General features: G+C 37.5%; 1 protein-coding gene across 1 annotated transcript in view; it reads left to right on the top strand.

Moving 5' to 3' along the window:
• EPM2A (EPM2A glucan phosphatase, laforin) overlaps positions 1-17449 on the top strand; it is a 74184-nt gene that overhangs the window by 11426 nt on the left and 45309 nt on the right. The window contains exon 2 of the mRNA XM_019632318.1: positions 14748-14922. Coding sequence (XP_019487863.1) covers positions 14748-14922 — 175 coding nt within the window. The remainder of the gene's footprint in view (positions 1-14747; positions 14923-17449) is intronic.

Below are 17449 nucleotides of genomic sequence, written 5' to 3'. Positions count from 1 at the left end.
GAATTGGTGGGTTGTTTGTTATCACAGCATGTCCCAGGACCTAAAATGATGCCTGGCATTTGGCAGGTGTTCATCAAATACTTGATAAATAAATGAACTCGAGCAAGTCACTTTCCAGGTGTCTGAAACGAATACACATACTCGCCATCTCCCCATCTGCAATGTGGTCCTGGGCTGGTGAGTTGGTAGCACAGGAGAGAGATGCACCATTGCCTTAAAGCAACAATTTTTCTAAAAGACATTTGAGGAAAAAAACACATTTTATAATTAAAATACAAATGTATATGCTATGAAATAGAATGCAAATCGTACACAATTTCTTAAAGGGAAAATACAAGTCTTCCAAGAATGTTCATGGCAGTAGGACACTGCTTCAAGCTGCACTGTCAAGACCCCTTAGAAATGTTTGAGAAGCTTTGATAATATCTGAGCCTTAGTTTTCTTCTGCTATGAAATACAGTGTTTGGACAAGAGTAGAGATGTCAAAACCTCTGTGGTGTGGGCAGGAGTGGACTGGGCGGCCGTAGGCTGTCCTTTGCTCGCTTTGCTACTAACTAAACACACAGCCCTGTCAAGCCATTTAATCTGTTAGAACCTCAGATTCAGGAAAAGATGTACTCACGCTTCTGCTATCTGTCCCACTGGATTTCTTTAAGGAATAATATTTTTGAAAGTATTTTCAAAATTATTAAGCTGTCTTATTCCAATTGAAAAGTGATACGAAATTCTTGCCATTTTCAAATTTGAAGATTTTACTTATAATTCCACTGGGTGGCAGTATTTCACTTGTACGCTACTATAATTTTACTGTTTGTATATAATGTCATAGAAAGGAATTTAATCGACATTTTATACTCCCCCAACCTTATCCTCTTCCCCATTCCATATTCTATCTCCCCAAAAAACAACCCTGAGAAGGTATTACCATTAATTTAAAAAAGAGTTAATGACAAATGTGGGGGCAATCTCCCTAACTTGGCAGTTTATCCAGAACTTCTGCTTCATTTGGGAAGTGTTCGATAGCTTAATTTTGCTCAGATGTGAGCAAATTACTTTGTTAGGTGATTAAAATCAGTTAAAAATCACCTACAAAAATCTTGCATTGACTGTTTTGTAAATGCTTTAAGTTATTTTTTCAATAAACTCATGTAGACATTTTTGACTGATAATACTAGTGATATTTTTTATCATGTATCAAAAGATCATAAAGTTATTATGCTGAATCTTTTGATGTCTATGACATGTTTGAGAAACATTTTATCATGCTTTCATATCAGTTTACTTTGTGTCAGAATTTCTTAGAGAATAAATTCCACAAAATGAGTGAAGTAAAAAAAGTATACTTGTAAAGCTTTGTATAAGTGATTACTTGCTAACTTCTGCTGATACTAAGGTTTCAATATAAGTGGTAGCCTAGGTCTTAGAATACTCTTGTCCTGTGACATGGAAAATAATTAGAAATCTTTAATAACGTAATGGATTGCTTGTTTTTACTTGTAATGAGACCATGGATGCAATTTGTAAATGGCCATAGTCACTACAATCTATACAAGAGAAAGTAGCTGCTTTGAAAAATTAGGCTGTTGAAAAGTTGCTTATAAAACTTATTGGACATAGGGAAATCTTTATTTTTAATTGGCTGACACTTGATAGAAAATTTAAATTGATTTGTGCCAAATTAACCTTTGGTGTTTTCATGGAGGAAAAAACGTTTTTTAAAAAAATGGATATCTAAACTTGAATTGGTATGATAATGAAATTTCATTTCTTTCTCTTACGGCCATAATTATGAACCACATTTTCTGTCTTCTAATATATGGAATAATGATAATCTGTACGCACTGTGTGCACAAGCATTTAAAAAAATTTGTGGTGGGAGAATGATCTGTAGGTTTTTACTGATTTTCAAAAGGCACTTGTGACCCACATAAAGTAAAAAAACCCCTGGTATTTTATCATCATTTCATATTTTTGAAGTAGGTTTAAAAATTGCTTTAGAAGTTTAACCTCATCAAATCAGTCCTTATTTGTACAAGGGGGTAAATAGAGGAATAGTGGATCTTAGTTTCAGGAAAGGACTTGAGAATATTCTCACAATTTCTTTGTGCACAAATTAGAAAGCAGCCATCTGGCTAATACAATAGATTAGTTAGGTGGGTTCACTGCAAGATGAGCAACTGAACCTAAAGTTCTCTGATCAATAAACCAGGAAGAACATAAGGGTGAATGCAAGTGGCATGGCAAGTCACTTGTCTAGGTGCTCTCCTGCTGGGTCTTTGTCTCAGTGATTCAGGAAGCATGCTTATCAGATTTGCTGACAGGAGAAAACTGGGAGCAGTAGTTGCTATTTTGTTTGAGAGAAGCAGTATTTAAAATATTAAGTCCCAAGGATAGGAGTGAGCCAATGTTGGGAAAGGGCCGGGAGAGCTGTTTCCAGGTTCTCAGCTGCACGTGGAAAGGTTATTAGATGGCCACCAGCTGTAACCAGTTGGCCATTAGCTACTACTGTTTTCATATAACTGGCCCTGCTGCGTAAGCAAGTGCCGGTGTCGCGGATGGTGCAGATCCTGCGGATCCTACTTGCTGTGTCTCGCTGGCCCGCCAGCGCCAGCGAGACTGGTGCAGGAAGACCCCTTGTTGGGGGTATTGACGGATGTTTGCTTCTCGTGTTGACCAGCCGTCATAAAGAACATAATACAGTGGTAGGAACCCCCTATCTGTGGCTCCATTGTTGTTCCTGTTCAGCCTCGCTGAATTCTGCGTTCATCTGCTGGGAGCTGAGCCCCGGCATGACAACCAACAAGTAGAAATTAATAAAAGTTGTATTTGCATTCACAAGTTATTTTTTTAAAATAGAGAAATTTGTCTTGAGAACGATTCAGAGGGAAAAGATTTCGGAGATTTTCAGTTAGTTTTGGTTTTCGGGAGAAGTTAGCACAGTTTGGGCAGAGATTAGTCAGGATGTGTCACCTCGGTGAGTTGCTGGAAAAATCAGTGGTCTTGTCTTTGGACACATGAGCCCGGGCGGAGTAACTGTTACTGTGTTTTTGTCTTGAAACACACAGGTCTGAACAAAGCTGTTGTCAAAAACAATTTGAGTTCTTTTAGTGGTTTGCCTGTTTTGCAAGTCACTGTACCGTTTTGCACACAAACTGGAAGAATGTAAGAGAAGAAATAGAAGCTAAGAGCTGCTATTAAACACCAAGCATAGTAGGTCCTGTGTTTAATCCTTTAAATGGATGATCTATTTGAATTCTCTACAACAACTCTATGAGGTGGATAGTAGTACTGTGATCCCTTTTTCACAAATGAGAAAATGGAGGCCCAGTTGCCTAAATGACTTTCTCACCATTTGTAAGTAGTCAAGAGCATAACTTGGAGTGGAGCCTGAGTCTATGTTGAGTCCATGCTGTTAAGTGCTGTGATTACTCTGTTGCAGCAGAAGAGTGTTATGGAGCCAACAGGGGAGAGTTTCAACAGACAAGGGGGCGTGACCATGAAATGCTGTAGGCAGGTAAAGGGAGGTGAAGAAGGAACCTGACAGTTAGGAGATGAGTTCACTTAAAGTGTTTTCAGAGGAATGTTGAGGGCAGATGCCAAAATGTAGCGCACCGAAGAAGGAATAGGGAAGTGAGGTGGTTCGAGATGATGGTGGAGCAGAGACAACAGGAAAGCTAGGGGAGGAGGGATTTGGGGAGGCTTAGGTTAGAAACAGAAGGGGTGATTCTGTGTCATAGCGAAGGGGTCACACAAGCCAAACAAGCACTGGACAAATAGCCTGTTTCTCTATACTGATACCGATACCTTTATCTACACCTATGCCTATCTGTGTGTCTCTTTTTCTGGCAATTTTCAAGTTTTTTTAAGTGCATTAAAATGCTTTTAGTTTTGCTATTGATTTACTTAAAATTAATTTACAATTAACTCAATACATTGGGTACTTTTGAATTAAATCAGGTAGAGACGTGAAAACTAAAGAAATGTGATTTATCTTCCAAAATGACTTGCTGGAGAAAGATGATGTGTTCAGATCCATCACAGTCACCATCAGTGGCCTAATTAACATGTGTTCTCTCCACTTGCTTTGGCTAACAGAATCCTGACTTATTGTGGTAGAGGTGGATGAATCCTTATTGCTTTCACTAGTACGGTAGTCTTACTCCTTGGCTGGCAGCTGCTCTGAGGATGTCTGTGTCACCTAGTTCTGGCTCATGAGAGGTAAGAAGTCCTTTGGGTGAGGCTCCCAGGAAAGCTTTCAGTTTTCTCATGAGAAGGAGCTGAGGCCCTTCCCCCTTCTCCATTGCTAGGACTCCAGACATGATGCCTAGAGGTCACCCTCTGAATGTGAGGTGACACGCAGGCCCACAAAGTCAATGTGTGAAGCCTGGCAAAGCACACACTTAAAAAGCACTTGTGTGTCCCTCGTCCTGGGCTGCCTGACTTTGCATCTCTTTTTATGTGAGAGACAGATCTGTATTTTTAAAGACACTGTGACACTCCTTATCGCTTGCAACTGGACATACTCCTCAGAGAAGCAAAATCCTTCTTCAGCTGTTTCTTATACTTGTACATGTGTAGTTTATGGTAAATTTTAAGATAATCTCCATAATTGACCCTCTTTAATTTTTACAGCCTATAATGTCTCATTAAAAGGGTTTAAAACAATCTGGCTTATCAACCTCAGAAACAGTCTAAAAATTATGTTTGGCCACTCTATCCCCCTCTCAATCAACTGGATGTTTCTAGCTTCTTTTCAGTAACTTGAGCTGTACCTATGTGATCACATCAGCTGTGTCTTCATAATGTCAATGAAATATTTTTGTCATGGGAGAAACCAAAGCATGACACCATCAGAGATGGATATCACATCACAACTCGATCAAACTAGATCAGCTCAAAGGAATATTTCATTACACCATTTAGTCCACATTCTAGAAAATCTTAATTGAAGAGAGATTCCATGCCCAAACATTTACTTACTATAAAACTGCTAAAATGTATGTCTGCTGGGCCAGGTGGGTTAGGATGGAGTGAAATGTAAAATGATCCTCAGTGTTCTTCAGAGTTCCTGGGATGAATCTGATTATTCTGTGTTCTTTGCATATAACTGTTGGACACTCTTGAGATATGGCTGCTAAGGAAGAAGATATCATCTTCTGCCTCAGCGTTATTTGACTCAACATACACAAAGATAGGTGACATGGGAGCTTTTGTAGTGGGCTTCAATGTATGTCAAAGGAAGTTGTGAAATCTGGTTAGCGGAATTTGCTTTTTGTAGTGAGCCTAATACTGATATAAAAATTTTATCTCTTTTTTATAGTGTGACTTCGATTTGTGTTTGGATGATGAAACACAATGAAATCTCTAGTCAAGTCTGGAAGTACTGTGGAGAGAAAAAAATGACCTGCCAATTTAACCACAAAAGTCTAGACACGACTATAAAAAGAGTTTAAGTGACAATAGGAAAATCAACATTAAAATTATTAGAGCAATTAAATACAATTGAACATATGAATAAACATCTCTGCATGTGACATAGAAAGTAAATGTGGTAGCCAGCAAATATATCTAATTATGCAGAGATGGAGCATTTTAATATCCTGATCTTTTTGTTTAATCCCTGGAGTCATGGTGTAATTAGCTACCAAAGGATTTGATCATTTCAAATCAGATGGTCAAATCTTTGGCTTCGCTCTCGATTATCATCACATTGAATGAATGATTAATAATTAGTCTTGGTGCTTTGAGTCCAGCCTATTACGAATAATCTAAGTTTCAGATTTTCTCTAAAAATTATATAAAGAAAAAGAGCTCTGCTATTGTTCTCAATTTTAAATGGAAGGATAATTGCTTGGTAATGCCATTGTTTGGGTTGTTTTTATAGAGAATCTTCAATCTTTGAGATGCTTCCCATTTTGAGATGTATGTATCATCCTGAATCACTAATTAATATAAATCTTCTGTGTGTAAAAAATATGTGACTTCTTAAATAATGGTTAGAGAAGTGGTGATTCTTTGCTTTTCCGGTTTATGAAATCCAGTTGTTTTATAGTTCTTGCTTTAGAATTTGGTAAGTTATATGGATCTCCTGTGAGTCTGTCTATATTATGTTTTCACTCTTCCCACTGAAATAAGCAGATTTGTTCTTACTATCTATTTCCTGCTCTGAATCATATTCATACATTGTTGTGCTCTTTGTTATGTATTTAAAACATACCCCGTGGTTGGTCAATCACAGTTTGAGACCTATCCCCTATGTCACAAATCCTTTATCAGTAATTCTAGCTCGCACAGAAACGACCATCTATGTTTTCAGTTTTCTACATTTGTGTACACACCACAGATCTATCATAGCTTTCTTTCCTAGTGAACCAATTGCTCTTTAAAATACATCTTAATATAGCATTCCAGTCACATACATTAAAAATGGTGTTGAATATGAAGCCCATCTTCAATCTTTGAATAATCTGTTCATGTATCAATATCTTATCATATAGTTTTAAAATTGTTTTCATCATTTAGTTTTATTTCATTCACTAATTGCTTTGTATAACCTTTGTCTAGTCAACAATGATCCATTCATTTTGGGAATCATGTCTTCAATTTTATTTGTCCACCTTAGTTTAACACAGGATTGGATATATAACAAACTATCAATAATACTTGGTTATTAACTGGATTAAACTCTAGAATACTTCACATATGAGTATATGAGGTCTGACAATTAAGTTCGCGAACTTGTTGCAATGATGTTGCTAATCTTTTTTGATATCAGAGGGATTATTCATTATGAATTTGTACCAACTGGACAAACAGTTAACCAAGTTTACTATTTGGAAGTGCTGAAAAGTCTGTGGGAAAAAGTTAGACGGCCTGAACTTTTCACCAAGAATTCATGGCTCTTGCATCATGGCAATGCACCAGCTCACACGGCACTGTCTGTGAGGGAATTTGTAGCCAGAAAACAAATAACTACATTGGAACACTCTCCCTACTCACCTGATCTGGCCGCCAATGACTTCTTTCTTTACTCCCAAATAAAGGAAATATTAAAAGGAAGACATTTTGATGACATTCAGGACATCAAGGGTAATACGATGACAGCTCTGATGGCCATTCCAGAAAAAGAGTTGCAAAATTGCTCTGAAGGGTGCACTAGGTGCTGGCATGGGTTACATAGCTTCCCAAGGGGAGTACTTCGAAGGTGACCATAGTGATATTCAACAATGAGGTATGTAGCACTTTTTCTAGGATGAATTGCAAACTTAATTGTCTGACCTCATATTAGCCTGATTGGGCTGCTATAACAAAATATCATAGACTGGATGACTTAAATGACAGAAATTTATTTTTTCACAATTTCGGAAGCTGGAAGTCCTAGATCAGGGGGCCAGTGGATTTGGTTTCTGGTGAGGACTCTTTTCCTGGCTTGCTGATGGCTGCCTTCTTGCTGTGTCTTCACATGGCCTTTCCTCTATACCTGCATGGAGAGAGAGATCTCTGGTGTATCTTCCCATTCTTATGAGGACACCAGTCCTATTGCGTTAGGGCCTAACCATTATGATCTCATTTAGTCCTAATTATCTAATTACCTAAAGGCCCTATCTCCAAATACAGTCACATTGGGAGTTGGAGTTTCAACATATAAATTTTGGGGGAACAAAATTTAGTTCATAACAATGAGAAATTATTAGTAAATCTTTTAAGAAAACAACTGTTGAATTGTGCTTTTCCCAAAAGTTTTTTCCTATTGTGTTTATTCAGCATAGTTTGATCTAAGCATCCATTTCACCCATATCTTTTTCTAATCATGGAAGTTTTCCCTTCTAATATTTTCTGTTCTGTATGGTTTGGCAGGGGTTAATTAGTCTCCTTAAAATTCTTAACTGGAACTGACCATGGATTTTCTGAGAGTTTTACCTAAAAAACCCCCTCTGCAGACCTGGCAGAGAGTGAGTCCAAGGCTAGGCTTTATTAATAACGCCCGCTAGTCCCCTTTTCTGCACCTCAAGCTCACCTGTGAGAGGACCAACACATCATACCTGGCTACTGAACATCTGTCTGAAGGACTTTTGTTGATTATTTCATAGCATTTGAAGCATATGTGAATGGTCTTAACTCATTATTAATGAGAATACATGAGACCATACTCATTATGTACAAAGGTATGAGACCACTGATAATTCTATCAAGTAATTGGCTTAGGCTGAGTGGCTGATTTTTAACTAAAAGGGCTGATGTGTTCTGTACAGATGTACAGAAAGGATGATGCTTATGTATCTCACATTTCAACTTACTGTTTGCCATTTAAATAGTAGTCACCAATAATAATCAGTTTTCTACCTTGAAAGACAGTCACACACACATACACACATATATATCACACACATGCACACCTACACACATACACCTGAGCCAGATGTTGAATTCATTACCATAATTACCTTTCATGTTTGATATTTTCTGGCCCTCCAAACTCCAGCCTCCTTAACAAATAGTATTATAACATCTGTTGTAGAATTATCTCTAAATTTAGTTCTTGTTTTCATCGTTGCTAAGTGGGCCACTTATTTGTCTTTATAGTCATTATCATTATTTTTAATTAAAACTCTTGGAACTCTTTCCTGAATTTGTTGGGTTGTTTTATATTGGCTTTTTACTTGGAGTTATTTTAACTTTAACTCTAGGCATAACACTCTTAACGATCTAAACTCCCTGTTATTTTGATGCAATATTGTGTAACAAGAACTAGGCTTTGGTCAACTTTAGTTAGTATGGAACTTTTTTCATTCCCCTGGGTAAGTCATTGATTCCCTAATTTTTCATTAGCCAGATTTTATTATTTTTGACGTTAGCATGAAGTATTGTCTACTTTTATTTAAGATTTGTGCATTCCTCTAATCAAATGAGATAAAAAGTCTTACAAAAATGTTCTATGTGAGTCTTGTATTTTTTATCATTTTAGTATTAAATCTCATTGTTTTCTTTCATAACTTTTTTTTTAAAGTACTGAAAAAGTAATTTATTTGAAAAGATAGTACATTTCAAAGAAGTAGAAGTAGGCCTGAGCAGTAGAGAATGGCTCAAGGGCCCATTATTAGAAGAGAGATTACATTCCAAAGAGTTTGGAGCAGGCCACGCCCAAAGGCAAGGCTCAAAAGGCTCAAAAAGGGAAGAAGCAATCAAAAAGAGCAGGGGTCCAAAAAGGGCGAACTTCCTAGGACTTGGAGTTTTTGTCCTTTCTCTAGAATGGGCTATTTCCCTAAGGGCGTGGGACCACTTGATTGGCACCTGTGATTGACAAGAGGTACTGCGCAGGTGCGAGTGACTCGTCTGATCTAGTTGGGTATTTTGTGCCCATTTGTTTTCCCACAGGGGTAGGTAATTATAATACAAAGGGGAGTTTTGGGTGTAGAGGGGATGTCCCCTTGGCTGTTGCATCCTGTGGGACGTGCAGGAAAGCAGAGACCCAATGCCTGCCTCTAACTGCCTGCCTTGTTTTCCCCTTGAGAGACGTTATCCCCATTAACTCTCTATGGGAAGCTGAGGACAGGAGGTCTCTTCTGTATCTGCTTCCTGCTGGGCAGGGGCGTAGAGCTGTCCCTGCCTATTGGGGGATTCATGGAACTCTCGCTCTAGCTGATCTCAGATGAGAGGAAGGGGTCTCGAGCTCCGCCTGGAAGACCGTGTTGGCTTCTTTGATTGTTACTGGCAATCTTGTTGGGGTATCCTCTGTATCCCCAAGGTTCCTCTGTGGTCCGTGTCTCCATTCTTCAGCTTCACAAGACTACGATCTCCGCACAAGAAAAATCCTACATCATGTAGACAGAAAAAGGGGCCACATACTAAACCCAACAAGTTCCAGAGAGGCCTGCAAGGCAGGTCTACAAGCTCAGAGACCAAAATTAACCACATAGGATGGTCTGAGCATAAAAATTCTTAACTAAAAGCTGGTCATGGCCAATAGTCACATCCTTGGCCTGTAGCTTTCTTTCATAACATTTTGTTCTGTTGTTTGTGAGCAGATTCTGAAGGCTTGTAAAGACTCTATAATTGCATAAGTTGGATTTTAACCGTGGTCTTCCTCCTGGGGTGTGTGTGTGTGTGTGTGTGTGTTTAGTCCCTGTTTCTATAAATTAGGTGGGGGAGGGGTGGGGGCTAGAACCCTCTCTAAGATGCCCGTGCAGCAGGGAAGGTTTATATCCTCATGGGTGTCCTTGACTTTGTCTTCCTGCTTATGCTCTGCTCAGCACACACACCTTCTTGTGGCCCTGCTTATGTTATTCTGTTCTACATCAAGTCAACATAGGCAAGGAATTCAGTTTTTAAATAAGCTTTCATTAGTGGACCATCTTCTCTCTCTCCACACAAGAAATTTGTGTGTGAGTGTAGTTGGTGACATTGAAGGTTGGAGAGGTGGATAAGAGGAATATTACAGAAGGGCAAACAACTTCAAATTCAATATTAAAATGCTTGCCTTTACCGGCTCTTTGGTGGCCTCGTGACCTGGTGTTTTGATCATCCACTTCACTGTTGTAGTTGGCCAGATGGGTCTTCTCTTCTCTCTTCTCTTTCTCCACCTTTCCTTTCTTTCTCCTCAGTCTTTACACTCTTTCCCCTTCCTCTCCTTTGAGTGTAACCAGTATTCTATGTATTCTGTGATGCAGGATAGTTCAGCTGTCTCCATCATCACCCCAAACTCAGCTATTTTCTACCTTTGCACATTGCAATTTATCAAAATGCTCAATCTGCACAGGGTCCACCCTCTCAAAGTCTCAGTTGGTTGAACAAAAATACTTTTTTGTGTGTGTGTATTTTGTTTTTACCATTAGAACAGAATATTGAAATGCCAAAGAGTTGGTAATGATGATACTATGTTGGTACGACTTGATGCACCACTAACTCCTGAGGTAGTAACAGATGGGGCACGAGAGAGATCCAATCTGGGTGAATTACTAGCTAAAATTAGAGATTAATGTGTTAGGTTCAGAATTCATGTTCGTGTACTAGAAATAAAAACTGTACAGTAATTAAAATCCAAAGAGGATAGAGTGAAATAAAAAACACATGAATAATAATTGCAATTTTATTTTAAATAGACCATACTATCCAATAGATAATTGCTTGTACAATATAATTTCAAAACTTCTGACTTTATAAAAAAGAAAATCATTTTAACCTGAACTTTTAAACTTCTAGAACTACTTAAACTAATGCATTAGTTCTGATTTTTACATTCTGAGCTTTCTTATCTCTCTGGCCTTAATTGGAGTTCCAGGAAGCAGGCCTTTTATTCCTGCACATTTACTCACTTGATTTTAACTTACTTAATTTTTTGTTTTCATTCAGTTTGAGATCTTTGTGATTCTTCATATAGTGAGTGACTTTCTAATGAAACCTGAGCATGTTGAGTGTCCTATAACAAGACTCTGGGTCTTATTTACTCCTTCTGCTTTAACTGGATTCCTCTAACACTGCACCAGCAGGGAAGTGGGGGTGCCACCTCATTACCCAGGTTCCCCACCTAGTCTCCATTGACAGCGGAAGGGATTGGACTCATTACTACTGAGTGGGGTACAAGTTCCAGCTCTCCACTAGGCCTCCACTGATGCCTCTATGGCTGAGAGAGATAGATGCACCTTGTTACTTCTTCCCACATGGCTGCCACTGACAGTGGGGGTGGGAGGGACCTGACACCACATCAGTGGGAAGGGGTGGACACCTTGTTGCTGCTATGTGGAGGTAGAAATCCACCTCCCTTCCTGGCCTCCACTGGTACTGCCAAGGGGGAAGTCTTGCTTTCTTTAAAACCGCAGCCTGATGAGGGTGGAAGTCTAGGTTCCCTACTTGACTTTTGCTTGTGTTGGGGCCACACATTTCTTAAGTGGTGTTGGGCTGCGGTAGAGCAGTTATTGTCTAAAATTAGTTTTCTGCTTTGCAATGCTGCCCCTTTCCTTTACTTCTGGCTAGAGAGAGCTGACTGTTGGGCTTTATTTTGTCTCTTCTCATCAGTGTTGCTTGGTTGCTAGCTTCTTCAGATCCAAGTCTGGGATACAGAAGGCAAAACAAACAAGCAACTCAGGGAACTCACTACTGTGTAGTCTCTTAGTCCTCATGTCCCCAGGTGGTCTGCCTTCTCCTCTTTGTCTTTTGTACTCTATGTTTGTGTTTATACATAATGTCCACTCTTTTTAGTTGTGCACAGTCCCAGAGTCCCAGATACAAAAGTCCTGAAAAACAAGACTTCTTGTTCATTTTTGCTGTTTCTTTAAAGTCAAAAGACAATGACCAACCCTGTAAAGACACTTACTAGAAAACAGTTTGCATAACCCAGATTACTATATATGAAAGACTCCTTTAAAAGGTACCTAAAACGTGTATATGTGAAAATGAGTAATTAAAAAAGCCAATTCTAGGAATGAAGAATTCTTAGGCAGTTGATGTTACATAAATAATTTGTCTTGAACATTGTAATTTATGTATATTTGAGATTCTCAATAATTATATTTGTTGTATCATTTAAATTGTTATGTCTGTTGTATTGAACAGGGGGAGCCATCGATATTATTCTTTTATTAAACTACAATAAAAAAGTAATACCTGCTTTTTGTAACAAATCCAATGAACTCAGAATAGTTTAGAGTAAAATAGTATCCCCCATCCCAATTCCATTCTCTAGATGTAACTACTCTTAAGTCAGACATGCATCCATCCATCCAGATTTTAGTGTATTTATACTTTTAATCACACTTTTACTCCTAGTTTTCCTCTCCAGCTTCTCTTTCTATGCACTCTTTATAAGCTCATCCATCTTTATCCAACTGTTAAATGTTTGGATGCTTTCATACTTAGTTCTAGAATTATTTTCTTGTCAATCCATATTGTTTTTCTTTGGAACTCATCTATATCCTTGTTTCAATTGCCATTTACACTCAGATGACTCATAAATTCATTTTCCTACTTTAGATCTCTGGTCTGAGTGTCAAACCAATAACTCCAGCTTTCTCCTTGACATCCCCTTTTGGGTATCCAAACAGCACTCCAAACCTAACATGTCAAGCCAGACTGATGAGCCATTCCAACCTTTTCCAGGTCTCACATCTCAGTGAATGGAACCACTATGTATTGAGCTATGTTTACTAGAAGCTTATCAATTTCCTTTTTCTTTCACCTTCCACATCCAATGAATCAACAAGTCATATGGCTTTAGCCTCCTGAGTCTGCCCATTCCTTTCCATTCTATCTTCAGGCTTTCATCATCTCCTACCTGGGCTCATGCAGTGGTTTCTTAAATGGACTTTCTGCTTCTAATCTCATTGTGCTTGAATTACTTTTTTACTCTGTAACCAGGGAGATCTTTTCAAAATACAAATTCGGTCATGTTACCTGCCTGCTCAAAATATTGCAATTTTTTTATTGCTCCCATCGTAAATACCTAAATCCATAACATAACTTAGCACAGTACCTGTCTTATAGTTGACACTCTAATGTTGATGGAAGAATGTATAGATGAATTTACATAGTTTACAGTACTTGCTATTAAAATAGTATTGCCAAATACTCATATCTCTATATGTATCTTTCTTTACTCTAAATGTTTCTGTTAGGTATATTTGTAGAAGTGGGATTGCTAATATAGTTTTCATCTATTAAATATCAAGGTTAATAGAGCAGTTGGTGTAATGAATGCCTTGAAGCTATCAAGAGAAAACGAGGAGTCTGGACTGGGAATATCAGTGGTGATTTATTAAGGAAGCCATCCTGTACCATATATCTGATGAAAGGAGTTACATTCTTAAAGAATTGACCAATTATTTAAGAATTTTTTTTGAGATTTTATGCCAAATAATGTTAGATTAAATATGTAGTAATATAGAGCAAGGAACAAGTGAGCCAAAATTTTATATTCATAACAAATGTGATTTATTCCTATTTTTATTTTACTTATATATTTTTTTATTAATGACAAATTATGGAAATTAGGTAGTTTAAGAAATGAAATAATTTGAAAATGGGATGGTGACATAAGAAGGGTTAATGAAAATAGTGTAGGATTTATAATTTTTGTAGAAGTAAAGGATCTGTTTACTATTGTAATTGGTATTGGGCATATAGTGTTTTCAGAGACATATTCTTCCATCTCTGCCTCTTTTGCTCTACTCCTTGGAAGGAGGGTGGTGTGTGTGGTGCTTGGGAAATAGGCAGAAAACAGAATGAAGGTATCAGATACCTGAAAGGGGAGCGACTAGCACTTCACTTACTCTTATAGCTCTGTGACCCTGGGCAAGCTAGTTAATCTCTGATTTATTTTTAAAATTTATTGTTGAAGTGATACTAAAACGTTTTATTACTGATTTTAGTCATGAATTTGCATACGAGAAAATTAAAAGTATGTAATACAGGGACATTAATGGCTTGAAGAGCCCTTTTCAGCAGCTTATCAGCCTGTAAAACAATTTGCAAGAGGCTTGTAAGGCACTAAGAAGCACCATGAAATTCTGAAAGAGTTAATATGCTTTTGGAACTATCCATGCACTCAAAGGGAACCCGAAACTCTATGACATCCATAACTAACTTTTTACAATTTCTACTGTTTTCCCTTTCACTCTAGTCTGTTTATACTGAAATGTGTAGATTAAGTAGCTTTGTATTTTTCATTTTACCATTAATTTTATGTCAGCTACTTTGTGGCTGTTTAAACAAAGCATTGATTTAATTGCTTTGTTTGTCCTTTCTTCTTGTTCTAGGCAATGGGCCTCACCACGACCGTTGTTGTACGTATAATGAAAACAACTTGGTGGATGGTGTTTATTGTCTCCCAATAGGACACTGGATCGAGGCCACCGGGCACACCAACGAGATGAAGCACACAACAGACTTCTATTTGAATATCGCAGGCCACCAAGCCATGCATTATTCAAGGTAAAAATAGTGCCATGTTTATAGGCATAGAAATAGGACAAGAGGTAGCATTAGGACAATGGAAATATCTACTGTGTTCAAGTCTGCAGTGTCTCCCTTCAGGGAGGTGTCTAGGTCTTCAGTTCTGTGAGGAGATAAATTACTGTGAATCAGTGTGTGAGCTTTTCTGGTTCTTGATGTGAAGGATCCTTTTTATAGAATTCTTTGATTGAATACATACCTTGGCGTCAACATATTTTGACCAATTTGCAATGATATGGATGGACCTAGAGAACGCTATGCTAAGTGAAATAAGTCAGACTGAGAAAGACAAATACCGTATGATCTCACTTATATGTGGAATCTAAAGAACAGAACAAATGAGCAAACAAAACAGAAATAGTCTCAGAGATATAGAAAAAAAACCCGATGGTTGCTAGATAGGAGGGAGGTAGAAAAAATGTTTTGAAACATATTTGTCTCCAAATAAAAAAGAATTTTTAAAATGCACACTAAGCAGATTCAAGAAATTCCAGCTTATTCTATTTTGTACAGAATTTGTTTTAAATCTTAGATATTTAATATTTCTAGGAGAACATTTTACTTCCTTTTAAAATCTTTGGCTCACAAATGCTATCGCACAGTGAGCATTTCTGTTCTTTATTTCAGTCTTATTTGAGAGGGAAGAATAGCTTTGACTTTGTTTAAAATCACTTGAACTCTGTGGGCTCCAAGGTAACTTTTTCTTCAGCACCCCAAGCTCCATTTGCTGCCAAAAAAAACTTGACTTTTTAGTTCAAATAAAAATATCTTGAAAAGGCTTATTAAGGAAAAAAAAACACACCAGATTTTGACCAGACAGTAGGTAACCAATCTTTGTCCTTAGTGGATTAAAGATAAAAACTGGATGAAAATATCCTAGATCAATATTTGTATCTTTTATGCTATTGACGAACAGTAAAACAAAAATGGGTATCTTCTTATAAAATCTTACTCAAATAAACATGGGTGAAAATCTAGACATAAAACTAGATTAGATGTGATTATGTGCTGTATTATTTATTAGTGTATTAATTTTTATTTATGTTTATTATTCAAGCAACATATGCCCTGTTAAAAATGTAAACCCGAGAGGATGCTAAATGTAAAGTAAGGTTCACTATACTTTCCTTTATTCCCCCTCGTCACACCTAACTCTATTTAAACATTTATGGTTAGTTTTTCTGGAGGGTAAATTCAAGTCTTAAATAATATGCATGTACTTTGTTAATGTGTTAATTTAAAAATAGCTATTGATGCCCGTCTATGACATGAGAAATTTAGTTCACGTAGACTTGTCCTCTTTCCCCAATCCCTACCAGACTCATTAATTTGTTTTTTAATTTAACTTCATAAAAATTCTATTTCTTGACTGATACTTTTTTAACAGTGTTTCCTGATTTCTTACTGTGTAAGATCAGAGATTTATTGCCCCTATATTATCCTCCATATCTACTTCTACCTATTAGCTCCTATTTTTTATTGCATTTACATCTTCAAGGTTTATGGAATTTACATTTAATTTAGTAAATGTAAATAAGTCTCTCATACTTCGATACTTTCAAATTTCAAACCAATATCCAATATATGCAATAGTATGTACTGTATACTGTATAACATGCAGTGTTTGTACCATAAACAAAGATGCATTCTCATGTTCTTAAAAATTGTATTGTTTCATTCAAGAGAGAATTAGGGCTGTGTTGAGCAGGAGAGAAAGAGAATGCAACGTCACCATGGTGTTAGGGAATCAGTATTCTTCTTGGACACACCTTTCTTATGAATTCATGCTACATGCTGCTCTTGCAGATGAATAGGAGGCAAAGCATGAAGAACAGATTAATTACGTGTGAGTCATGGTTTTATGGCCTGTGCAACTAGATTAATGATGTTGCTGTTTACTGAGATGGAGAAGACTAGGAGATGAGCAATTTGGAATAGGGGTTGAGATAAAAATTATATTTTGGACATACTACAATTGAAATGCATGTTAGATTGCAGAAAGGCAATCAATTTAATGTGTGAAGTTTTGAAGAGAGTTTGGAAATGGAGAGAAAAATAGATGACATTCAAAGTGATGAGTTTGGATGAACTCACTTAGCAATTGAGTGTAATATAGAAGAGAAGAGGTAAAAATACCACAATTTAGAGATCAAGGAGAAGAAAAGGATCCAGAGAAAAGAATGAAAAGGAGCACCCGTTGAGCTGTTCTCACACTTAATGCGGATGTGTTTATGGGTGATTTTTCACTTATCCTGAACCACATCTGCTGAACCCTTTTATCTGAAAAGTCATGTCTTAGGCGGTAGGCTTTTTCTTCTATTATTTGATTATTTCTTCCCGTTTATTACCGTATTTGCCGGCGTATAAGACGATTTTTTGGCCCTGAAAAATATGCCTCCAAGTTGGGGGCCGTCTTATACGCCAGGTACACTTCAGATAGACTGCCCATAGTGCTTGCCCCGTGCCATAGTGGCCTCCCGATGCCCGCCCACTTCATTCCACATAC

The sequence above is a fragment of the Hipposideros armiger genome, unplaced genomic scaffold (assembly GCF_001890085.2).
Source record: "Hipposideros armiger isolate ML-2016 unplaced genomic scaffold, ASM189008v1 scaffold_1119, whole genome shotgun sequence".
Taxonomy (NCBI): domain Eukaryota; kingdom Metazoa; phylum Chordata; class Mammalia; order Chiroptera; family Hipposideridae; genus Hipposideros; species Hipposideros armiger.
The sequence above is the reverse complement of the archived record's forward strand: the minus strand, read 5'-3'. Positions and strand labels throughout refer to the sequence as shown.